Source organism: Corvus cornix, chromosome 3 (genome assembly GCF_000738735.6).
Source record: "Corvus cornix cornix isolate S_Up_H32 chromosome 3, ASM73873v5, whole genome shotgun sequence".
Taxonomy (NCBI): domain Eukaryota; kingdom Metazoa; phylum Chordata; class Aves; order Passeriformes; family Corvidae; genus Corvus; species Corvus cornix.
In genome coordinates, this window is record NC_047056.1 from 62,710,189 (window position 1) to 62,737,943 (window position 27,755).

Genomic DNA, 27,755 nt, shown 5'->3' on the forward strand with positions numbered 1-27,755 from the left:
GGTCAAATTCTATTTCCCTAAATGTGATACGATCAAAGAACAGCATAATGTTCTTTATTCATTCCTTTGAGGGTCTTTCTTTCACAGCATCACCTCGAAATCCTTCTTTTTTTGGCAATATTATGGTAAATGTATATCTCTGATTGTATTTGATTTTCTTTCTCGTAAAGTACCTGTTGCTTCTCTCTTCTGCATGTCTGAAATACCCTAAAAAATGCTTTCCTCTCTGGAACTTTTGTTTGCTTAGTTTTGGGTGAGAACATGTACCTGTTTAGGACTGGGAAAAGTTATTGCTACTATTTCCTTTACTGCCAACCTTCGTGTTCCAAGTCTCTTCTAGGTCAAGCATTCACTGAAAATTCCCTGTAATTTATAAACAAACCTGGAGAAAATTTCAAACACCATTCAGCAGTAAGGCTGGCACCTCTGTAACTACAGGTGCAAAAAACTCAAGACATTTAATCGTTAAGACATCACTGACTGGGAAGCCTGCCACCAACATCCACACTTGATGCACATACATTGTCTTTTGGCTCTCTACAGCTATGCCCATCTGCTTCGGTGGCATGGTGCCTGCTTATCAGCTACTTGGATGGTTTCAGTACACAGAGGTGCCAAAAAAAGGTTTTGCATGGGCAGCCTGTATAGCCACAAAAGTGCCATTTCTTTTGTAGGAAGAAATGCTATAGCTGAGACACTAATAGACTCTGTCTTTGTGCTTTTTCTTTTTTTTTCACTCGCTGAAGATGGGTCTTGCCATCACCATTTTTGCATCTCTTTTACAAAGAAAAATATGGTACTGGGAGTGAAACAGAAAGAAGGCAGATAAAACACTGATGAACAAAGCCTCTATGAGATAAAATGAGAGTAGGGCAGGTTAGGAGTATAGCTTAAGTATCGTGCACCATATGCCACTAATTCAAAGGGAAAAAAAAGGCAAAAATTCATACTCAACTCCTTTTACAAAATTTGAAAAGGAAAGCTTTGCAAATGAAGGAATTGGATTATATTGAGAGGAAAGTAAACAAATTATTATATGAAAACATAGAGCTGAGATAGTCTAAATAACTCTAGTTTGTCCTAAAGAGATGGTACACAATTCTGACAGAAATTTAAACATCATTTGTTGGTTTTGTTTTCAGGACCATTGTTCAGAGTAGGTATTATTTCAAGCTAAGGCTAGATCTCATATTCTTTTTATAACAATCCTAACTCAGCAAACTGGAATCTAAGGAGATTATTTAAGCTTTAAATTAAATGAGTCTTTAAAAAAATTCTTGAGAAATACACAATGAGGGAATTAAACTGGCTTTCAGTATACAAGATGCATATGAACTTGTCATGTATCATAAACACAATCAATTGGAGCATAATTTCCAATGTAAGAAGATTAGGAGATACAGCAAATATAGTCAAGAAAACCAACGATGTGACTATGGGTCCAAAAGCTGCCTTGAAACATCAGATTAAAGAACTTTGCTTCACTTTTAGAGGCATGTTTGGTAAAATGATTTTCAGGGGTTTTTCCCAACCCAGCTTTTATTCCAATTCTTTGATGCTTACAGATCTTTCTTGGCATTATGACCTATGTACAACTCAGATGGAAAAGCATACACATTATTTTGATAATCACTCAGTGCTACACAGATCCTTTCCCAGCACTTTTCAGAAAAAATAAAAATAGCAGGTCATCGAAAGGATGAGAGCTTGACAAACCATAAGAAAGTAAGAAAGGTCAACAGTGAGGGAATAAACAGCTGATACTTCAAATGGGGTGGCAATATATCCAGATGTCAAGATGGCATTCGATGACATTAGCAATGAAAGGCATGGTAGCTTCCACATTGTGGCAGAAGAGCCATGTGACTTTCACTGGAGCAGCCCAACTTGCCATGCAAAATCTGAGCATGGCTGAGCCAAGAAGCTTCGCCAGTGCCCCCGGCACTGCCACATCAGAGAGACTGTGATGACAGTTTTATGACAGGAGACAACAGCATGACAAACTGATAAATGTGCTTGGAAAAGCATTGGGTTTTTTAAGAGACCAGACTGAATTATTCCAAATTCTGGAAGGTATAATGAAAATTGAACGGGTTTCTCCTGCTCTCCAATTTCATTTCAAAGTGCCAGAAAGAGTGCACATTCCTCTGGGTACGTGGAAATAAGTACTGGAACAGCCAGTAGGAAAATAATGTAATTTTTTAATAGCTGCTGCCTCAAAATCAACAAGATAATTTTGTGACCATTGAAAAATCTTGTATCCATGCAAGCTAAAGTTCAGGCTTATATTTCATGCTTGAATTAAATTAGAATATGCTGCTGGCCTGATTGCTTGAATATTTAACAGTGCATTTCTGTCCAAGCACAAAAATATATTCCATGCAAAGATAAAAAAAAGGAAAAGGAAAAAAAATACAAAAAATCCAGAAAAAATAAAAAGAAAGATGTTCCCAGATGTTTCCAAGCATCCAAAGGCAAGTTTAAGTAAAGTACTGGAAAACTTAGAAAAGAATAAAAAGTTACCCATGATAATTCATATCAACATCCAATTTTTTTTCATGTATCACAGCAGAAGTTCACTGGATGTTGCTGTTCAACATTTCTTTTTGCCTTCATCACCCAGTCATCACGGGCTTTATTTATTGAATATCACACAAATTCACCTGTTTGTTGGATTTTCTTAGGGTAGCTACTTCCTGTAGCTCCTGAGTGCATCTTAAGCATGGATTACCTTCCTAAAGCACTGTCTGGGCAGGATAATAGTTATTAGTCCCATGCTAGAGACGACAAATTTCTGCCACAAATGAGTCTGGGGTGCTGAAGGCAATCACATTATTCATTGCCAGTGCCAGAAAACCATGTTGTGCTCACTTTGATCACACAATTAAAGACTGTAGCACAATTCAAAAACACAGGTGGCTAAATAAAGGTCAGAGAGGCAGCCTCAATTCTGGAAGTTTCTTGCTCTCGGATGGCCCATTTTCAGCTTTGATAGACTCTTGTTCCAGTGCAGATAAAAGCGTGTGTGTAAGCATTTTCACAACTGCACTTGTACTGTGGATAGTGGGTGTTACGCAGTCAAGTAGCCACAGTTAATAACGTGTGATGAGCAGTGTCTTCCACATGAGCTGATAACAGCTCCCAGATGAGTCTTCTGTTAACACATAGGTATAAGTACTTCTATATTAAGGGACACTTGAAAACAAAAAGAAAGCCAAAACCACTATTTATTACACAGAGATGTTGATCAACATGTGAGCCATTAGAGACTCAGCCTCTCAAAACAAAACTGTGCCAATCAAGGCAATGAAAGAAAAGGCAACACCCCACCACCCACAATTATATGGACTAGAGACTTCTGTGCTCTGCCTTCCCCTCTTTCCCCACACTGAGTGATGGCTTCCTTCCTCTCCCCTTCGCCACTGGTGTGGAGAAAAATGGTCTTTGTTCTCCTCCCCACAAAGGCGCCAGTTGCCAGAGACAGGAGACACATGGGCTAAGTAAGGGCCTGAGCAGCCACCAGGGTTCATCCCTTTGTTCAGCAGGAGCAGAGCCTGCTCCCTCAGCACTGTGGCTCAGTTGCAGGGTGGCTGGCTGCATTTTGGCTCTCTTGCCTATACTTTGTTGCCATCCCCTGATTTGAAATCACTGCCCATTCTAACAAAGCTGTATGACTTTGCAATGGGAACAAATGACAGCCTGAAATGATGTCCTGTGGCATCTCTTCCCTCTTTCTTTCTATGTCAAATGTCACATTTACTTTGCAAAAAAGAATTATTAGAACATATTTGTGTAATGGCTGTCAAAACTCAAAAAACCTTGGTTTTTTTGCTTGTTTTTAGTTCCATTGATCTAGATGACCAGAAAGGCTGAGTCACTTTAACTGTAAAATAATAAATAGATTTGGGCAAAATTTTAATTTGAAGGGTTTAAATGTAGCCTTTTCATAAAAGTGGTTAAATATCAAGGTTCTGTAATGGAAAATGCTGCACAACTTTACATATAAACACTTATTGACAAATCTGGCTATCACTCTGGAAATCATTAAATAGATCCAGTAATTTCTTTTTCACCATCCTGGTTTAGAACTTCACATGTTGAGCAAATGCACTGTTGGGACTTCAATAATTTTCAGCACATATGTCCCCATTCTTTGATAACACTTAAAGAGAAACAGTCACACAGAAAAGATCAGCTGTCCTTTTTCTACAAGAAATTTCAATAAGCTGCCCAAATCTTGCTGCCCTTTTCTGTTCACCTCTCCTCATTGTTAAATATTCCTTTGCCCTCATTTCGACTTTAAATATATCTCACAGTATTAGTAATACAGAGAACAAACAGGAGAATTTTCAAAGCAAAGAGGGTAAGGAAGATAGAAGTATTAATACCAAGAGATATAAAGTTTCAAAACAGAAAGAAGCAAGTGAAAGGTTAAGTAAATAAGATAATGTTCGAATATATAAGCCACAAGAGGTTATTGGAGGATATGGTCACATCTTTAAAAAACAAAAGCATAGAAAGTGTAATTTTATTGTCAGAAGAAAGAGATAATTCTAAAATGTAGAAAGGATCTGTGTCTCACATAAGCACTTGGGAACAAAAGCCAGAAAGGTAAGTATAAAACTCCAAAACTCCAAGGGGTAAAAAGCAAGGGGAAAAAAAAATTAGAGTACCATTATCAGTTCAGTAGTGATCAGCAAGAAATTACACCTGAAGGACTAAGAAAACTTCCATGGCAGTTTGATTCTGTCTCAGAACACTAATGAAATGGCAAGAAAGATAAAAGAACAATTAGCTTATGTTTGCAATCACAGCTGCAGGACCACAACTCCGATAGAAAAGCAGTGGAATCAACTGCAAAGCAGTTTGGCATTACAATGAAAAGATGGAAATCTAGAACACCCATAGACTTGTCACATACATCTAGTTAAAAAAATAGAAAACTCTCCCCTACCAGACAGAATTGGTCCAAAGGAATCAGAAAGTCTTGGCTGGGCAGTATAAATATGAATTCATCTGGGGACTTCTGTAAATGCTCATTGTGTTAACTGAGTTTTTAGCAGATGCAGACATAGAAAGAGGAAAATACTTAGAAATCTCTCTTTCCCATTACTCAACACTTTCTTGTCTCACTCAGCGTCAGACCGCATTTGCCTGGAGGTGCATGAATGGGGAGAAAAGGATAGTTAGTGCACCCTGGTACTCTGCCCAGCTCTCACACTTGCAGCGTCTTTGGCTGAATTGGCTGAATTGATTTTGTGGCCACCTTGTCTGCTCCAGTTTAAGCGAGAACCTACTGCCGTGGGGACATTCCCATGGCACTCATTTTTGAACAAAATGCTGCAGAAAGCAGATGAAGCAGCATAAGAGGCTGCTGTGCAGCCTCAAATTCTAGCTCACATTCCCCATTTTCCTCAGCTCTGCCCTAAGTGTGTTGAAGCTTTTGCCTGCTGAACATGTATTAGGAAGCAATGAAGTGGATCTTTTTCTAGTTATCCCATGGGATATACTTGCAGAACATTCAAACTAATAGAAGGCAAGTCTTAGAAAAGGTATCAAGTGCAGATTGCAGATGTGATCCCCTAACTTTCAGTGAAGAGAGGACTGGTCTGTACAATTGTTTTGATTCAGCAGGGATTTCTGTCTTAATACCTTATCCTGCTGTGGAAAATAAAAGACTGCTGTATATATAAACCTGCAGAAATTAGGCCTTAAAAAGCCTCCAGTGCAACATTTTTATTGATGAAAGAATGATATGGGAACATCTACCTAAATAGAGGAAAGTTCTGAATCTTTGTCTTAAAGAAACTTGTTAGTCCTGTAAATTCTTGGTTCTGGCATGAATTGCAGTGTTAAGAATTCTTCCTCAAAATGATATGTAGCCAGCATGTATAAATCACTGATACGACAGATCAAGTGAGAATATCTTGCTTGGTGTGGCAAACTCTTTTCCATACGTTTTTGACACCCAGCCTTGTGGATTAAATGTAGCAATAAAGAAAATGCAGGAATTCCATGGAAAGAGACAATGTATTGTCCAGCTAATTCAAAAATTTTTATATGATTAGTTTGCTACCTTTGTTTTCTACATGTTAGAAATCAATTAAGACATGGTTGCTAAACTGGATAGGTAAAGTATACAATTATAGCTAATTTTCTCATTTTATAATAATTCTAAGCAGAAGACAAGACTTGGGTTCATTCAATTTAACAACTGGAAGGCACCAAGGCTATTAGTCACATAGCTATAGTTTGAACCATTTAACACAAGTGTTGTGGCATTTCCATAGACAAACATTTATTAAAGAACAGTTTTAAGAAAACCAGTCTTGATTTGGAAATAGCGATGATATCCATTCCATATATTTCAGAAAATATCTCTAACTACATTTAGATACTGATGTTAAATCCTAAATATAAATGCTGCTTCATTATGATGCTATACTCCTTTCCAGTTAATGTGATTTTAAAAAAAGAAAAAAGATTATTAAAAAGATTATACATACATATACATATATATTCTAGTCCACTGTTATTTATAAGGATATTTTTGGCTTAGTTTGGCTTAGTTCAGTTTCATTTTGAATGATATGATGAAAACTGTGCAAATATAAACAGCAAGTACTCCAAACATCACCTGTGCAGACAGTAAAATTCAACTATCAGCCTAACACCATTTTTTTTCCTACACTAACTTTACAACTGGTCTTTAATTTTTTTATTTTGTTGTCAGGAACGCTGTTGAAATATTTTTTAGCTTGTTTGTAGCTTTGCTGTGTTCCAAGAATAGTTCTACACTTGTCAGTTGCTTCTGGCATATTTAGAGATTTCCCAGCAGTGTGAGATTTCCTGCTTTGTGTTGCTATCCTAAGAAAGATCAGGTAAGCAGTCTTCAATGTTTTCCCTGGCTTAGTAACTACTTATTTTCCTTTTTAATTTTTTTTATTCCCATAATGATGTCTTCTTATTTTCTTCTTGTAATTTCCTTACCAAAAAAACCCCAACAACTGCCTCCCCCAAAAGCCTCCAGTTTTATCTTTAGACTTCTGTTTCTTTGTGAGAAAGTATGAGAGAAGCTTTGATGGCTTTATTGACTCATTTTTCAAGCACAAGAATCAGAAAAAAAAATTGCAGTATTTTTGAAGAAACTCCATAAATTAAAAAAAGAAAAAAAGCAAGCAACCAAACAACAACCTCAGCATCATCTTATCATGATTCCTGGCAGAAATTTTTCAAGCCTTTTCTAAAGACAGCAATGGTTATTGATCTGAAAGAATTTTTGAACAGCAGAGAAATGTTTGCAGTTATTTCAACTGCAACACTTGCTCAGGTCCTGAGCCATATGTTCTGTTCCTAGAGTATACAGCTGTAAGCAAAATCATGACTTCACAAATCCATGGAAATCAGACGATGCAATAACTCTTATATTTACCCTTGAAAGCAAAACTGGATAGCTGTAGCCTGTGAAGTCTGCCATGTTGGGGATTTTTTCCCAGCACTTTTATCCGTTTTCCTTTCAATTTAAGCAATATTGTCACATATTAGCTAACTTTCCATGGACATTGTAACTAGCTCCACAACCTGCTCTCTCTGTATCTATGACGACGGTTTCTACTTCATACCAGAACCCTCGCTGTTTCTCACCACCCACACAAGCATTCACTTGTTTTGTTTAATTTCTTGTCGCCCAGTATTTTCCCTTTTGCCACCCAAATGTGTTAATGATTAAACCTGACTCACAGTTCACTGGTTTCAAGAGCCAAAAATCAGAGACACAATGCGGCAATTTATCATGACTTCTCTGCAAAGGTCTCATTTCTTAATGACCCATGCTGGAGTTGCTGTGGAACCTGTTTACTAATGTTTACACTCTCTCTCTGTGCATGCCATACGTCGCTCCTGCATGTCCATTTGTCTCCCCTCTAGCAAGCTCCACACGGTGCAAAATTTAACAATGCATTTTTCTATCTGATAAGTAATGTGGAAAAGTATTAAGCTGGCACTGAAACCATTTACTCAGCACACTCAGGAATTTCACACTGGATCCTAAATGTAGGTCCAAACCTATGAAGATTTCAAGAGGACAAATCAAAGATTTCTTAACCATTTCTCTTCTGTGACAGGATCAATCAGCTTGAGTTAACAGCAATACATGAAGGAATTCTGGAGTCATCATCAGGTAACATCTACTGCATGAGCAAAGATCTTCTGCACTTGTTATCTAATGCTTTAAACTAGCATGATTAATCCTCATTTGAAAGCACGTGTAAATAAAAATTATTAACTTCAAGCAAAGTCCATGGGAACCATTGCAACTTAAGTACTTGCTAAGCATGAGACACAGCTGGCTGAACAAAATGCAATGTTAAATGTTATACTATCAAAGAATGAACTTTGGGTTTTGGTTTTATTAAAGTCAGTGGCTGTCTAACAGACAGTACATATCAAAACTTAATTCCCTTACCAGTGCTTGCAATGATGTTATGAAACCTCCGCTATAAATGCAATAGAGTAAGAAGAAGCAAACAGAAAAGAAAAAAAAAAAACAAAGAAAAAATATATATTAAAAACCTTCCTAAAGCAGCAGATTATGCTGCAAGAAAGATGTTATGCTTATATCAATATATTTCTTTTTTAGAAATATGGCCTAATTTTCTCAGTTTTAAAATGCTGATAATGTCAAATATTTGTGAAGTCCTTTGAAACTACAGTACTGAGCGCTATAAAAATACCTATTTTGATTAGATTATATGTGGCAGACAGGCCAGAGTTTGAAATATTCTGTCATGGAAAATTTACATACATTACTATCAGAACTAACCCACTCTCTCACCTATTGGCCTAGGATGAGCTACCTGTCAGGTTATAAGGCAGATGCTAACACAGATGTCAATTACAGTATGCTTGTGGCTGTTCAGAGGATAAAAAAACATGACTTAATTCTTAATGCTATCAACTTGCCTCTTCCAGTGATAATTAAATTCATGTGAGAAAAATAAAAAGCAAGTCCTGAACTAAATTCTGCACCTGCAATATATTTTTTGAAAGGGAGGAAGGTGTTGACAAAATAGATACTGGTTATTTTCAGGCTCTAATACAAGTACTCCCACAGTTATGCTGCTAATTTGGTGGTGTTGCTGTTATTTCTTTACATTTACCATGGGGAAAGAAAAACATTTATTGGTGCTACTTTTAGCCCTTAACAAATTCTTAGCTAGTACATTCAGTTAAGTTCCACTAAAAGCAATAGCTCCCCATGCATTTACACCAGGGCTATAATCCAGACGAGGATTTTAAATGCTTATGTCTGCTGGCATGTGATAACTGTGTCATCTCTTTGTGACATCCTGTATCTGATACAGGCTAGACATTTAATAACGTGTATGGCATCTAACGTGTCATCTTGTTAGAAAAGGAGACAAAGCTGTAAAGACGCTTATCTGCAAGCTCTTATTTTTAAGATAATCAATAAACTCTTCCATAATAATTGTACCCCAGCAGGCTTCAAACAGCAGACACCGGACAGAGTCACAGTGATCCCTCTCTGTTCCCCAGGAAAATGAGGTAAAACTTCAGAGGGATTCTTCTGCCTTTACAATCACAGACAGAAGCCAGACAGTGAACATCTGACTCTGAGACCTTTCTGCAGTTATGACTAGAATCCCCTGTGCTGAGCCTCTGCATGTCAATGCTTTTCCATTCCGGCAGTGTCTTTCAGCATGCTGAGAGTGTGCACGGGGTGATGCTCCCATTTCCAGAGTCTTTAGGGAGTTTGACAGTCACAAGAAACCACAACAAAAGTCCAGTCTCACCTAGTGCATGGTCATTAGGTGTTTGATCTAAATGGGGGATCCCTTGCAAAATGGCAGCATGGTACATGCCTGCCATAAAACACAAGTCTCTCCTCATTCGGGTTTGCTCCTGCTTTTGTGATTGCTACGTTCTCTCACTTTTAATTTCTCTCTCCAAGTTACTACCTTATCCCACCATTGCTGTATTTGTACACTGTTTAGCAATCACAGAGCACCTTCTTGGTTAGCTCCTAGAATTCACTGCAACAAAAGTGATTAATAATGACATTAACAGGAGCAACTTTACAGACCATGCATTTTACTGTGTGATAATTCAAATCCCAGCATTCTGACAAGAAAGCTTAGTTAAACTAAAAGGTGTGAAATTAGTCTGCAATTTTCCATAGAACATATAATTTATTACTTGCATAACTAGGTGATAATGCTCAGAAATGCCTTTTCAAAATTGCAAATGCATAGAAACAAAATTTTGTAAACTGGACCTTTTTACTTCACAATCAAAAGGTATTTTTGTAAATTTATTGTACATACTCAAAGTTTGACTCCAACATCATACAAGACAATTTCTTGATGTGTTGCCTACTAGATACCAAACTTAACAGTAACACTTTGATCCTCTGTTTAGTTTTGGTGAAGATAGTACCTATTTCTGTTATTCAGGCTGTTTCAGAACTCACATGAAAGCACAGCTGCTTTACTTATGTGAACAATCAATACAGCCAAGTAAGAATACTCCACATGAATGAAGGATTTGCTTTCAACTTCAACTAATATTCAAATGTACAGGATTATAATAATGGGATTGGTTTGTCTCTCAGCCTTGAAGTTTCATGCTTCTGAAGGCCATTTATGAGAATACTCCCAGGAAGGGAAGACATAGAGCAATGCAAATGCTTTGATGTGTTGCATAAATATTATCAAAAAGTGTTTTTGAAAGGTTGACCAGGTATATTGGTTTGGTAAGATATCTTCAAAATTCTTTCTGCATGTGCACATCCTCCATAGATCTGAAATGCAAAGTCATCATTCTGTTTATGAGGGTTAGAAAGCTCAGTAGGCAAAAAATCCTTTCACATTGTAGATTTGCATTTAAATTTGATTTAATTTAAAAAGAGAAGTTGTTTTTTCTATTCTGTGTTAGTTCTATATTAAATTCCAGCAGAAATTCTCTTTTCAGTCAATCATATTGTGGATCAGAATTTATAACCACAATTCCCCAAATGTGGTCATGCTTACATTTATACCTAAGTAGTCCTGCTAAGTTCAGTGTTTTGCTGATAAATAAAAAGTTAAAATGTAAAATTGATTACTTAGTTGTCTGAATATCTTTGTTCATTTCAGCAAGCATCTCATGACTCCACAGAGCTCTCTATTCATAGAAAATCAATGAACAGATAGTTCAACTACATTAATAAATAAGTGAAATGAAAAACTTCTAATCAGATCTTGTGTTAGCATCAACATTAACCTTTTTTTACCTTTAACACTCTTAGTAGCTTGTCACAATACTTGTGATACTTGCTAAAGACTGTGGAAACCAGTAAAATAGTGATATTCTGCACCCATTTTATTCTTCCAAAAGGGCCCTTAAGCTTTTAAAGAAAAAGGTAGAAATTAATATTCAAGTTATGCCTGGCATTTTGTGGGCTGCAATGTTTACTAGAATCAAATTGAAGTCACATATTATTTAGTTACAGCAAAACGCTCCTCATTTGGCAAAAGCAGAGGCAAATTTTTTGGGTAGGTGTTTATTCTGGAAGGGCATATAGAATTATATAGAGAGAAATTTTACAACTGGAGGAGCATTTTAAAATAAGTAGCTAGCCAAACTGCAGCTATTTATTGTTTAAGATGCTGTTTATTCCCTGGATTAGCGAAAGGAAAGAAATAGAATTTCAATTACAACTGTTATCTGCTATGTATATTAAAAGCTTTCCATTTTCACACACAGAACTATTGACTAAAAGCCTTTCATGAGGAATGGATTAATAGCATTTTTCCTTCTGGTAGATATAAATATTTTATCTATAGCTCAGGAAGACTTCAAATAGTTAAACTGTAATGATGTCATTCTCCATTCTCTTACCATGATTCTTCTCACAGAAGCTTTACAGAAGGGAAGCCTTAGACAGGTGAGAATCAGTTTTCACTGCAGCACAGCACACTCATTATATGCCTAGGTTTTCTAAATGTCATGTGGTTTTCTTGGTTTTGGTAATTAGAAGTATAACTGAAAACAGGGCAGTCTAGCTTCAAAGGGAGACATCTTAAGACAGAACTCAGCATGGCTCTCTTACCACAGACGTACAGAATCATTTAGGTTGGAAAAATCTCCGAGATCATTGAGTACAACCTTTGACTGATCATCATCTTGTCGACTAGACCATGGTACTAAGTACCACTTCCAGTTGTTTCTTGAATGCCTCCAGGGACAGTGACTCCACGACCTCCCTCGGCAGTCTATTCCAATGTTTAACAACCCTTTCAGTGAAGAAATTCCTCCTGACATCCAACCTGAACCTCCCCTGGTGCAGCTTGAGGCCATGTCCTCTTGTCATGTCACTAATTGCCTGGAAGAAAAGATCGACCCCCCCCCTTGCTACAACCTCCTTTCAATGAGCTATAGGGAACAATAAGGTCACCTCTGAGCTTCCTCTTCTCCAGGCTGAACAATCTCAGCTCCCCCAGCTACTCCTCATAAGACTTGTGTTCCAGACCTTTCACCAGCTTCATTGTCCTTTTCTGGACATGCTCCAGCACCTCAATGTCCTTCTTGTAGGGAGGGGCCCAGAACTGGACACAGAACTTGAGGTGTGGCCTCACCAGTACCGAGTACAGAGAATCAATCACTTCCCTGGTCCTGCTGGCCACGCTGTTCTTGATACAGCCCAGGATGTCATTGGCCTTCTTGGCAAATCTCTTATCCAGATCTTATCAAGATCTTTACCCATCCTGCCATAATCCTGTCCTTAAAGCTATGGGAGTAACCTTCTTTTCACATGAACTAATCTGAATAATTTGAAAAGGTTTTTTACTTTTGGTATCAAAGATCAAAATCAAGTAACATGATTCCCTGTCTATGTTACACTGATCAGCTAACTAGTCCTAATGGATAGCAGATCTTTGAAGAATATAAATAAATATAGTCTACTAAGTGGTTAATTTCCATACGTAAGTTCTCAAAAAAAAAACCATTGGTAAGTGTAAATGTTTCCTAATAAGTGAGTAGAAATAGTTCCAAGTATCAGTGAAATGAAATCGCAAACTATGCACAACCATATTAATGAATATTCCTGGCTGTCTTAACACAGTTACATTGACATTCAGCACTCAGCACTCACCATGGAGCTTCAAATAGATTACATGAAAACGATGGAGAGACAGATGATAGATTATTCATTGAGAGTCAAGCGCTACCAGGGAGAGGGCTAACATTACTCTGATTTCTGTACTCTCTCAGGATAAAGGTTACACTGTAAAGAAATGGAAACTGTCCTCCCATTCAACTAATGCCAGGATCTGACTGTGACCACTTTGAGAGATTTATATGAAATAGGAAGCAACAAATGTTACAGTTACCTAGGCTAAAACCTCACTCAAAAATCCAAACTCGAACCGGCAAACAATCCCCCACAGGATACTTAACAACAAAGCTGCCCCCCAAAAAACCCCTTTCCTACTAGGCAAAATGAGATTTCACATTTGAGGTTTGTTTTCAAGGTGTATTGAAGAAAAAAAACAACCCAACTAAACCCAAAACATGTAAAAAGATAACTAAACAGAAGTTGTCAAGAAACTGGCCTTATAATACAGCACCAACCCAGGATGTGTAGGAGCAATTCAGAGCCTATAGACCCTTAGATCTTTTTCCGTCATATCTCAGCTGAAGAGTCATTATTGTACTGAGTAATTCTCCTTTCACCTACTAGCCTCCCCACAGATCTAGATTTGAATTATCTTGGTAGAAAGTAATTCACTGTCAAAACAAATATGTCACCATAACCAATATGTTACCATGTCAAATTTAAATTGTAACAAAATTGGGCTTCTAGCAATAACAAAACCAAATGAAAAATACTAGTGAATGTGAGCTAATTTGCTTCTGTCATGAGGTAAACTCATGGTTCAATTAGCAAACAAATGCAGCTTGAAGCATTCCTATCGCCACTCAGATTTCATAGAGAGACTGATGAAAGCAAATCCTAATCATTAACATCAATAAATGACAGTTTCTTTGAAAATGTACACTACTGGTAGTAAAAGCAAATTGCAAAATTTGTCAGGCTAAATCTGTATCGTTGCTAGATGTCAAAGCTGATATGGGACATCTGAGTTAGTGTTTTGAAAGCATGTAAACATACTGAAATATTTCGCCATCCAAATAATGGCAAAATACTTATGTCTGATTAGGCAATTAATTAAAAAATACTGTCTGTCCAACATACTGCTCTCTAATGGACCCCAAACTCCCTGGAAGTATGTGACTGGAGCACTCCAGATTTCTGATCATAACACAATATTTTGCAGCTCATCTCATCAGCATAGTTTTAATGACCTGAGGAATAAAGAAATGTGAAACTTAAGGAGTCTAACAGTTGTCTGGAATATATATGTATAAGTCAAAATTCAGATGTGGAAATGAAGTCAGTTAAGTTCAACATGTACACCATCCTATTTTCACAGGACTTGGAGGAAATGAGCAGGGAATAACCCAGCCCTAGGAAGTAGTAATTATGCCAAGGAGGCAGTCAAACAAACAAATTTGCTATCCCATTTTGTTTGTAGAGATAGGAATGAAAACTTCAATTTCCAAAATACAACAGATGCTGAAAGATGATGAAAAACTAATGTACTTTATCACAGAAACTTGTTTTGTTTGATATATCCAGTAAGAAAGTCCAACAGAGACATGAAGACTGATAAGAGGATTAAAAAGAAATGGAAAAACTGAAGACAAAAATACTTCACAGAACTGAACCTTGAAGGGATAATTTTTATGGATAGGTTAACTACAGCATGGGTCCATAGGTAGCAGAACTGTGCAGACTCCATTTTGAGAATGGGAACTGAGCGGAGAATTTGCACCACAGCAAAGTCCAGGAGACCAGAGATGGCAGAGTATCTCACTATTACCTAAGTTAAGGAGCACAAGAACAAATACAGGGACCTAAGTTATTAAAATGTGAGGAGAGAACATTCATTAAGTTTTGTAACTACTAAATGATGGTTTTCTATAGAGAAACAAGGCCAAGAGTAATACAGTGTGATTAAGTCCATATTCTATTTGTTTGATTTCAAGACAAGAAAATTTTACTCTCAGGATTACTCTGGTGATACACACTCCTTTAAAGCTATAAAAAATAAAAAAAATCCTCACTTATTTCAATGTGTTTCAGTCCTCATGATTTTCAGTGCTAGCACTTACTTGGAAGTTCTGTTTCCCAGATGACAGAAAGGGATAAATCTGAGAGTTGCATCATCTCTCCTACCAGTGGAATGAAGTCTTATGAGAAAGGCAACATTGTATTTAAAATTTCCAGTCATTGTCATGCATGAACATACACAACACTTCCCTGACTTAACCAGACATTTTTAGTTTCTACAGACTCTTGAGGACGTGGTTTGCACAGGAATCCTCCCACTATGCACATCTTTTAAAGTGCAATTGGCTGCAACTCACAGCACATAAGGATCAAGACTTTTTTACCTCATTTCATGGTCAGTGCCCCTTTTCAGACCTTTTGTGACCATAAATAAAACTGGCCATTTTTAGAATCTGTTATCCTAGAATTCAAATATCAAATGGTAAAAAGTCTGTATCAATAAAGTAGTCAAAGACACTTCTCACACAGAAACAGCAACGTATTTTAGAAACAGACACGTATCACAAAAGGCTGCTTATTCACACCGTGTCTATACCTGTGTGAATTTAACAATGACATCTTTATGAGGGAAAAGCACTGTCAATCACCCTAAGACATGCAGACAAACCCATTGATACTGGTAGTAATTAAATTTATTACAAGGGTAAGTCTCTCAAGACAGAAATAGGATCTAATTTTGTTACAGAATTCAGACCATCAATATGAAATAAAAATTTTGCTTAACTAGCCAACTAAGAGGTGTAGGACCCAAAACCTTTGTATCATCTATGTCACTAAAAATATTTCTAATCTATGAATAGATATTTCAACAAGACTAAAGACAGAAGAGTGTTTTTTGTTTCACAGAAAGTAGAAGTAGTAAGTAGGTAAAACAAAACTCATAAAGAAAATCAGTGACAGGCTTGTTTCAATACTGAATTTCAAACAGGAATTTGGTCTTCAGGCAAATGCAAAATTAAATATGTAGATTGCTCAGTGCCATAGGCTATGAATAACCTTCTGGTTTTTACTCACAACAGAAATGTTTTGAAGATTACTTTAGACCTAGACTAGAAAAGCCAAACTGATTAACAGTGAGCTGATAAAATAAATTATGCCAATTTAAAATTCATTATTTTATTTTCAAATTTATCACCTATTCAAACTATTTAACAAAGGACACATGGCTACGATGATTTTGCTTGTTTATGCATTATTTATATAATGCTATCCTTTAACAAAATTTTTATCCAAGGAACAACATATATGCACTTCCAAAAAATGGTGATTTAATAAACTTGAAAACTTCTGTAGATATTTCTTATGAGTTCTGCATTTTTCCAGTTGGACAGTAAACCCACCAGCTAAATGTTAAATTTTTCTGTGAGTCATAAATGAAAGCAAAAACACTCATTGGTTTCAGAGCACAATCAGCACAGAATCTTTAAGTGGCCTACTAGCTGATAAAAACAGCATGAAACCCAAAATTATTTATGTCTCATTCACCCAAAATTGATACTGAAATCAATGAAAACAGCTGCAGAGCTTAATATAATAAATAAATAAATAGAAATCTAGCAACAGGATGATATGAAATAGTTAAGAAATTACAGCTAGGAACCAAACTGAGCAGCATCACTATTGGTGGCTCAAACTGGTATAGGGAGAATCATACCATTTAATTGTAGAACTAAAATGTTACTTTACTAGACTTGTTTAGAAGTAAAATTTATATTGATATGCAAAATTCTGTCCTAAGAGGCATTTATAATTCAAATCTTACCTGCTGAGTTCATAGCACATAAAATGCTGCTTCACTATGATCTAACCAACATGAACGTATTAACATGAACATTAACATCTATGCCTAATATACATAATAACCCTTAAAACAAACTGCAAATAAATAGTGCCCTTGACAGCTAAATTATAGAAGTAGGGAGCATTAGAAATTTTGGAACATGTTTAATAGTGCATTTTACAACACTACTCATTGTTTATCTTGCGTTTCAGTGTCATTCAGAAAATGTATCCCTATTGGTAATGTTCTCACAACAACAGGCAAAGCTTGAAAGAAGTACCATGCCCTGTTTCTTGTGGAGCTTTGGGGGTTGAAAACCATAATGAAAACACTAAAATTTTTAAAAGGTAAGTATAGGTGGGAAGAGAAAAACATCTCTCTGAAGTTCTGAAATGGAGATTTGTGACAAGATTTACAAATGATTTTTATGTAGGTTCTTGTTCAGGTTGGAAAAAAAAAGAAGGCCACATTTGGAATATAACTGAAGAAAAGCATCTCCATCATCTCTCAGAATTGGAAACGAGGATTTGTAAATGAATAGGGTAGTATAGCTTTGTGTGATTCTCAATGCACTTTTCTTGTAGCATAACCTCAGGGTGACAATGAAGCTCACAAAAAAGAATCAGCCACATTTCCTAGAAAAAGACCTCTTGAAAAAAATATGAGGATGGACTCCAGGTACTGTCAGGTCATCCTGTGCAGAGATGTAAGACAACTATGACTAAAGTCAGCTTCCCTCAAATTACTAAGATTGCATAAATCTTAATCAGTTAGCAAGAAGAAGAATTTGGTTTCAGTACAATACTGGTAAGTAGTGCTGCTCAGACTTTATTTAATTTAAAGCTACAACTTCATTTTAGTTCCACGCAGTACAACGCCATTTCAAACATACATGCAGAGATTAGCAACTGAATCAAGGTGAAGAGAATAGAGGGAGACATAGACAGAAGTACAAAAGGAACTGGAATAGAAAGAGGAGCAGCAGCAGAGATGTTGTTCTGTGATGGTGCTCCACAGCAAGCCCTGAGCCAGTAGACAGTTGCAAAGGAGAGGCAGCACAACAGAGGAGTGCAAGATTTGAACAGGTAATTTGGACTCAAGTCAATGTTTCCTGTTCTTTTCTAACGTAGATTTCATTGTGCTATAAGCTGTTAATTAAAATACATTAATCTCTTGGAAGGAGCGCAACAATGGATGCCATTGCAACAGTCACTGGGTCTGACAAAAGAGTTATCACAAAGCCACATTCAGGCATCAGCAAATCTTTCCCTTATTAAAAGAATGCACCAGCTTTGTCAGGAACAGAGTGTTCTTCAGAGCAGCTGGTATGGAGCTATGTTTTGGGTTGGTGCTGAAAACAGTGCTCATAATATAAAGATGTTTTTGGTGTTGCTGAGCAGTGCTTGCAGCCCGTCAAGGCCTTTTCTGCTTCTGACCCCATCCCACCAGCAGGAAGGCTGGGGAATTACAAGAAGTTGGGAGGGGACATGGTCAGGACACCTGACCCCAACTGACCCCTGGAATATTCCATACCATCTGACATCATGCTCAGTATATAAAGTGGGGGAAGAGAGAGGAAGAGGGGGATGTTTGGAGTGATGGCGTTTGTCTTCCCAAATAATTGTTAGGCATGATGGAGCCTTGCTTTCCTGGGAATGGCTGAGCTCCTGCCCGTCCATGGGAAGCAGCAAATGAATTAATTGCTTTACTTTGCTTGCATGTGCAGATTTTGTTTTATCTATTAAACTGTCTTTATCACATCCTGTGAGTTTTCTCACTTCTACCCCTTCAATTCTCTGCCCCATCCCAGCAGAGGGGAGTGAGTGAGTGAGTGGCTGTATGGGGCACGGCTGACAGCTGAGACAGAGAGATACTGTCCAAAGACTTTTATTATTTTTTTCTTACAGAAGTATTCCACACTGTTAGATAGCTGTGATTACAGTCTTTATTCCTAGGCTTTATAGACAGTTTGCAGCATCCCTATGTTTGCTGGATGCATTGGATAAAACAATGCCTTGTAACTTGAGAAAAAAGGATTCACATGATGATCTGTCACAGCCTTTCCTCTGAGAAAATGTCCCAGACTTTCAGTGTTTCAGTTCCCACATTTTAAAGCATTGTGGGGGAACACTTCCCTACTCCAGTAGCATGACACAAGGACAGAAACATTAAAAGCTCTGAGGTGGACAGAGAACTCCATAAACGCATGCTATAAACACATACAAGATAAAAAGATAGAGCTATAACCTCTTAGACAAGCAAATGTCAGCATAATTTATATACACCAGCTAGAAAAAAGTACTAAATAAACAATGTGAAAATCCACAGTAACAAGTATAGGAGTAATTCTGGGAAATACAAAGAAGCCTGATTATGCTAGATAAAGAGAAATACTTAGCACTGAACTACAGATGTCATCCCAGAGCAGTGGAAACATTACCTTATCCTTGCTTGATTTTTAATTATCTCTAGCTGGCCAGGGCTATTGGGTGCTTAAAAGAATTTTAATGCTTTCCACTGCAGTTTAGGTAGTGGTAGAAAACCCCACAGATTTTATCTCTAATCTCTTCCTCTATGTATCTGTTTAAAGACTTCATCAGCTAAGTCATTCATTCTCCATGCTCTTTATAGTATTTCAACTACAAAGTGCCAATTAGACATTATTGTAACAGAAAGAGTTGCTAGATCCTATAAAGAGAAAAAACAACCAAACAAAAAACCAAAGCACAAACCCCACCGTAGAATAAAACCCACTCATTATTATAGTGACAAAACAGAGGATCTATTCTAAATAAACAAATGAAATGTAGAGGAATTTCATGTTTTCAACTTTCCAGGGTGAGCTCTCTGGTTTGAATACAAATAAAATACAATATTCACTATACGTCATTTTCAGTTCTACATGGAACTGTAATCCTCAGTGGTGACTCCCTGAAAGACCATGTATGTTCCTTTTCTGAGGAATGGGAGAGGGAGAGCCATTTTGAATGGCTACTTTTAAAATGTGAATACAATTCATTGAAAGTGTATAAAAGCACCAGCAAAGGATGAATGTAGCTGAATTCTACACCAGTCAAATCTGTCATGAGACTAATAAGTGTGGATTTAAATTAAAAGTATCAGTCATTTTCCTGCACTGAACAGGTTCTGCATAAAATTTCCTGGGAACCAAAGCTGCACTTAATTATATGATGCAAATTATAACCTTTCATCTTCTAATAATCAACATTTTAATCACTTTAAAAAACAGTATTAGCTAAGTGTCTTTAAAAGGACTTTTTTTTATAATGGAAAACTTAAAAAACACTCCGAAAATTAATAAAAATACACCTCAGTCTGAAAGAAAACAGAACTCCATGCAGAACTGTTGAAGTAAGTCCTGTCCTGCAGTCTTTTCCAGAGTGTCTTTCACCATATTTTCTGAAAATATATCAAATTAATTTTCAGAAATCAGTGGCTCTACAAACTTAATAGATTTCATGCTCAAATAAGTGAGAAGAGTCTATTGTGTTTTTAAAATATCTGCTTTTTAAAAAGCCTCTTGGTGTCTGGCAGTTTCTGTTTTGCTCTTTAGAACTGACAGCACGGAACTTTTGAGAAAGTAATGTCCTACACAAAACTTAGAGGAATCAGAGAATAAGGATCTCTTATCTGGGATCACTTCCTTTTTATGTCTTGATAGTTCTCTGGTCAGCAGGGGTTTTGTGGGGTTTTTTCCATTGTTCATTCCTAGGGCTGGCAGGTTAACTGTCTGGGTACTCTTTAATCTTGAAAGAATATTTTACACTTTTTAAAGAACCATCCTTTTCATAATTTCCTTTAGATTAACTATTTGTATCTCAATGCCTCACACCTAAATAAGTCCCAGTGAAGAGAGCAGATGAAAGTAGTCAAATTTCAATCAGACAATTTATAGGGAAAAAAAATACTCTATCCTAAATAATTTGAAAATTTTAAAATCAAGAGCCAAAAAAGGGCAGAAAATGCAGAGAAATTTAGTGTAGACTATCTTCTTTCATCTATTTCCATACAGGCAAGACAGATGCACTCTGTATAATATTATGCTGGAAGTGATTCTTGAACATATTTACATAAGGCTTAGCTGAATACCCAGGGTTTAAGAATTTGAAATCCATTGAGATCTCTTGCAAGTTATCAAAATATATCTAAAAGGAGAGGTCAAAAGCCCAGGGTCATCATATCCTAGACTAACTTTCTGAATCAATTATCAGGTAAAAAACAAGACCATTTGTTTTAATGTTGTATTTAATACTCCACCAAAAAAACTAATGGATAAGCATAAAGAAATAATTACTTTTTGAACACTGGAATACTTAAGCTTTTGTTTGATCAAGTTCTGTATGTATGTTAGGCATCAAACTCAAAATGTGGATTAGTGCTATGACACTGACCAGCTGGCTGTTCACAAACTTTCCCATCCCTGCCCTAAAGCAGGCTAGATTCATTCACAAAAGTAAAATGCTGAGCCTGTCCTTTTAAATATAAATTAAAGTACATTCGAATCCACAACACACTAAAATCTAATCTTTTAACACAACAGCAGCAAAAGCACTCTATTAAACAGCATACCTCCCTGTGAATCAAAATCCCTTTCAGCACATGTTGTTCAAAGTCCAAAGGGCAGTCTTCTACTTACATCCCTACTGATTTTTCACAGCATCTCCCAGAAGTGAGCAAAATTCTCCAATAAAATAGCAGTTAGCCAAGTTTACAAAGGTCATTCGTAAGAGGTAGCGTCAGTAGCAAAAGAACAGACTATAAAAAGAATCCCAAACTCTACTCTTCCTTGGCATCCAAATTGTGTCAGTAATCTTTTATGAGAATTTTTAAGGGAAAAAGTTGCAATAACATCCTCTTGTTCCAGGTATTTATGAAGAGGGAAATGTTTCAGAAAACACTGACAAGATCTAAGAAAGGACTACTGAAACGGTGACCAGAATAAAGAATATTTTTTAAGAAGATGAGCTTTGACAAACAGCAAGCATTCCTCAACCAAAATATTAAGTATAAATTCTGTAATGAAAAGAATTTTAACAATATTGAACACTTATCATGGAAAATGCTAAGGAGAACTCATGTTGCTATTGATGGCATGGAAAACAGCCCTGCAGAGAGACCTCAACAAATTAGAGAGATGGGCAATCACCAACCAAATGAAGTTTAACAAGGGCAAGATTCTGCACCTATGATGGCACAGCCCTGGATATGTGTATAGACTGGGAAATGAGATGCTGGAGACCAGCACTGTAGAAAGTGACCTGGGGGTCCTGGTCAATAGAAAGTTGAACCTGAGTCAGCAGTGCCCTGGCAGCCAGGAGGGCCACCTGTGTCCTGGGGTGCATCAGGCACAGCATCTCCAGCCGGGTAAGGGAGGGGATTGTCCCACTCTGCTCTGCACTGGGGCGGCCTCACCTCAGGTGCTGGGGACAGTTTTGGGCACCACAGTATAAAAGAGACATTGAGCTATTAAGAACATCCAAATGAATGACATGGGGATGGGAAAGGGTCTGGAAGGTTAGGTTGGATATCAGGAAAAGGTTTTTCACCCACAGGGTGTTTGGGCACTGGAACAGACTCCCCAGTGAAGTGGTCACAGCACCAAGCCTCTCTCTGAGTTCAGGAAGTGTTTGGACAATGCTCTCAGCCACAGAATATGACTTTTGGGGTGTCTTGTGCAGGCCCAGGAGTTGAACTCAATGAGTTGCTGATGAGTTCCTTCCAACTCAGCACATTCTCTGATTCTATGAACTACAGAAAAAACATTCCCATTCATTATTATCAGTGACAAACTACTGCATCAAAGAAGAAACTGAAGAATATTAAGTGTGCTTGAACAAACTTGAACCAACAAAACATCTTTCCAATGGCACAGTTTGAAACAGAACCAGTATCTTGATTCACAGCCTCCTGTGACAGCCACCAGACAGAGCCACTACTAAAATGTTCAAGGTCATTTACTTAATTGTAAGCATTACTGGGCATTAGCTCAAAATTATTATGCAGAAAAATATTGATTATGTTCCCAAATTATCATTTTCTCTGGAAAGTTGTGAGAGCAGAGAAGTAACTTTGTGTGACTGTGTGCCTCCTTCTATAAATAAATGTCTACATTTCAGTTACAACACAGTAAATCATCACACAAATACAATTAAGCTGAAGCACTGAATGGTTTGTCTCAGAATGGAAAAGTACTTCCTAAGAAAACCTTTTACAGAGAGCAAATTCAGGTAGGATTCTCACTTCACAGACCTCAAAAATTTGTGTCCTGCAGGCTGACAAGACTGCACAATGACCATTCTATTTAATCTCATCATCCTTTTTATTAAATGGATTTACATATATATTTTTTTTTTCCCAACAGATATAAAGAAAGCAGAAGTAAAATATGAGAAAGAACTTCTTTATTGGTCAGGTGAATGAGCACTTGAACAAGTTGCCCAGAGAGGTTGCAGAGTCTCCACCACTGGAGATATTCAAGAACCATCTGGATGCAATCCTATGCCGTGTGCTCTAGGATGACCCTGCTTGAGCAAGGAGGTTGGACAAGATGGTCCAATGTGGTCCCTTCTAACCTGCCCCATTCTGTGATTCTGTGAAAATTTATTTTTTTAAAAATTTCTGTACTGAGCTTGAGTACACACACCTTCTTATTTTAAATAAAACCATTATCTGGAAGATAAACTGAATTATGTCAATAAGGTGAATTAATGCCAGAACTCACTTATTAAAACATAATAAGCATAAGAATCCTTTTATTATAAATAACTGTTTTATCTGAAAATTAGTTCTCTTAACAAGATTTAGCAAAACAGTCTTCTGAAATGTTTTCTCACCAAAAATTCTGGCCAAATCATTCACTATACGGAGACTGTCTTACTGTCTTTAAAATTCAGAAAGGTAGCTCAGAGGCTTTACAATTTCCCATGGCATGATTCCATGTTTGATAGTAGCCTGGTATGTACATATGACAGATGAACTGCTGCACATTTTCATACACTACTTTAAACATTTGGAAAAAAAAAAGGAAGATAATAAATTTCAGTTTACAATAGAAATACTCTAAACCCAAATTGGTAGAGTCAGGGCTACTTGTCATATAAGGCATTAAGTAGATTCCATTAGGTGTGTTGAGCGATTGACCATGTCTAGTCTTTAAAAAGACAGATTAACTCAGCTGTACTCTCTGGGGCCTAATGGTTTGGCAGACTGATGATGCTGCAAGAAGCTCAGACATAAGGTAATTGTTTTTCTCTCTTTGTTTTTCTTACATGCATATCAGCAATTACATGTTAAGTAATGTACTAGTAATAATCTATATTTTTCTCCCAGACTTAATGTGACCAGGTATAAGGTTGGAAGGGACCTTTAAACATCATTTAGTCTCCTGCCATGGGCAGGGATATTTTTCTCTAGATTAGGTTTCTCAAAGTCTTATCCAGCATGGCCTTGAACACTTCCAAGAATGGGGCATACACAAATTCTCTGGCTGATCTGTTTCAGTGTCATGCTATCCCCACTGTAAATATTTTCTTCCTTAAGTTCAATCTAACCCTACCTTCTTTCAGTTTAAACCTATTGTTCCTTGTTCTGTCACTACAGGCCCTGGTAAAAAGACCTTCTCTATCTTTCTTAGGAGACCCCTTTATATATTGAAAGGCTACAATAAGGTTTGCCCAGAGCTTTCTCTTCTCCAGGCTAAAAAGTCCAGCTCTCTCAGCCTATCTCCAGACAGATGTTCCCCATTGACTGTTTTCATGGCCCTCCTCTGAACCTGCTCTAACAGGTCCATGTCTTTCTTGTACCTTGGGCCACAGAGCTCCTCTGTTGATCCAACTAAATAAAGGATGACATTTTTATCACTGTTTTCTTATTCAAGTAGTCTGTGATAACTGGCACATCCAGGTGTCTTTTATAAACTCTGAGCAAGACAGTTCGATCTTAGATTGGCTCTATTCAAATCAATGAGAGGATGCAGAGAGGCAAACTCACAAAGCCAGATGGACTACACAGTTGGGGTGAGCTTTAAGAAAGATGTATGTGAAAATTAGTTAGAACAGTGTTGCACAAACCATATAATTCAGAAACCTATCTGAGTGGTCTCAATTTATAAGGGTGGTGTTCCTCCCCATTCACAATGCACTTATCATTTAAATCTAACTTTTTGTTTAGTTCAGCTATGCATTTTATGCTCATGCTTGGTTTTATGCCACAGAATAGTCTTGGGATGGAACATTTAACCCTTTTTCTTTAACTGATGTCTGAATTTTGAGTTTTTATTTTCAAGTCCTTTGTACTGGTCAAAGTACCAGAAACAGAAGGAAACTCCATTCACATGACTCCAGCATTGTAACTTGAAGGAAAACTAAATATTTAAGGTTTGTAACATATTTTTCAATGTTCATAGCAAATGGTTTGGAATATATTAAACTGTGTGCATGCATAAAGGCATTGCGCATGTGGATACAAATTTTCTGTGTATAGGAGATCACAGATATAGAAACACAGACAGAAATGTTAATGTATTTCTCCTAGCATTACAGTAATGCAATATGGATGGTAGCACGGGGGCAAAAGCAAATTCTGTCTGTATTCTGAATGACTGCTGGCATATGAAGGAACAGTTAAGAGAGAGACTTTGCAGAAGAGGGTACAGATTCAGTGGGGTTATCAGAGACAAGGGGTAATGGTTTTAAAATGAAAGAGTAAACTGAGGGTAGGTTTAGATTAGATATTAGGAAAACTTCTTCACTGTGAGGCTCATGAGACACTAGGACACATAGTCCAGAGAAGCTGTGGATATCCCATCTCTGGAAGGGTTCAAGACCAGGTTGGAATGGGGCTTAAAGCAATCTGGTCTACTGGAAGGTGCCCCTACCTGGCTGGAATCAGGTGATCTTTAAGCTTACTTCCAGTGCAAACCATCCTATCATTTTAAGATTCCCTTGTTTTCATCTTACATGAATAGGGCAAATTTTTCAATTCCTGTCTCTGAAATGTATACAAGCTTTAAGTGAGTTAATAGTCAATTTTGACAGTAATATTGTTATGAAAATCCAAAAAGAGGTGTTCTGAATGATGGCTGTCAGAGTTGCTGTTATTCTTTCTTTGTAGAAGTACAAATGGCAAAAAACTCCACAAACCCAGAGTATGAAATGAGGATTTAATTAATACTGCATTGTGCCAGAGAGCACAGACACTAATTCTGTATATTGGGGGTAGATGAATAAGACAAGAAATGGATTAAAAATATTAAGGTCCAAATACTTATTTTCATTTTGGAGTCCTCAGTCCATTATTTCTTACCATACCATCATACCTCACTTTCAGGTTGGACTATAACTTCTAGGAGGCATATACATAACAGATAGGCACTCTATCTATTAACAGTAGTTAATATCAATAATGAGTAACTATAATGAATCATGCCTCTGTTGGGGGGGCCCAATGTATCTAGGAAAGTTATGGGTAACATTTAGTCTAGCTCTAAATTCCCCGTATACCGAGGACATTGTAATTCCTTAACCTGACTCCACTTGAAAGTTCATATTGTCATGCAGTTAATGATCATATTGACTTAACTTTTGTAGACTGTTACCAGTTGATTATTGCAGGTGTCCCAAAAGCACAGTAAGTAAATGTAAAATGTTACAGAAGAAAATTAAACCAAGATTTCTATTGGCTTTATAAGCAATGCAGTTTGGAGCTCTTTTCAGTTTGTTTATTTCTCACATGCACATTAAAATAAGCAAAAAATTAAATACTCACTCCTGTTATGTAACGAGGTCTATACTGGATGGTTCCAAATAAGCCAAGTATGACTATAATAATGTGTATAAAATTTGCGAGGATGGGTGCCCACTGATAACCAAGGAAGTCAAATATCTGCCTCTCGAGCACAGAAACCTATGATTAAAAAGCAAAAGCATAAATAGATTAGAACAAACTAGAAAACACATATGAGGGTATTTCCCCTTCCCATACCCAAGGCAATTGCTCTGAGTTAAAAAACCACTTGTCAGCAGTACAATGAGATGAGTTTGAAATGTTTCAACTTCTTGTTTTAATGAAAGCTGCACTTCTCATTGGTTACTGAGTTATATTCTACCAAGATACAAAAGTGTTCACTAGAATGGTATGTTTGCAGGAGAAGAAAGACAAATCACTTTGTTATATACAGCAGCAAATGCTATAATGTTTTAGGGCATCAATGCTGAAAATATGTGATAGGCTTATGACATTTTCTCAGCTACATTGTTTCCATTCACAATACTATCTAGCCTAGTCCTGTCTCTTTACTTCCACTATTTCCCTGCATTTTGATTTTTATCTCTTCTCTCTATCCCAGCTATTCTGTCAGTGGGCTTTTACCTGTAACCAAATGCAGGCAACTCTTTGACTTGGTTCTACTGATAATGACTATAGTTTACCTTCTTTCATTGTCACAAACATCAGCTGAAATATAAGCTCCCCCAAGACTCTAGATAAATAATTTTAAAAATCAGTTGAGGAACAATCCCAGGCTGATTATTACTGTTTATAAGCAATACCATTCCAAACAGATAGATCAGATGTTAGAAAAACCACCTTTCTAACAGTATCAGTAGAAATAATTTCATAATTCCAATAGCAGGTGTCCCTTAACTGGTGTTTGGACATTATGTAAAAATACAGTACTGTAGCCTGACCCATAGGTATGATAGCATATTTTGACAAAAATATTACGTTACTGTTAGAAGGCAATGTAATGGTGAAGTGAAT

At 37.0% G+C, this 27,755-nt stretch overlaps 1 protein-coding gene across 2 annotated transcripts in view; it reads right to left on the reverse strand.

Moving 5' to 3' along the window:
- Positions 1-27,755, reverse strand: part of NKAIN2 (sodium/potassium transporting ATPase interacting 2) — a 530,520-nt gene that overhangs the window by 266,091 nt on the left and 236,674 nt on the right. For both annotated transcript variants that reach the window (XR_005604128.1, XM_039568769.1), the window contains exon 2: positions 26,763-26,900. Coding sequence is in view for 1 of the 2 variants with exons in the window: in XM_039568769.1 (XP_039424703.1) it covers positions 26,763-26,900 (138 nt within the window). In the remaining variant the exon portion in view is untranslated. The remainder of the gene's footprint in view (positions 1-26,762; positions 26,901-27,755) is intronic.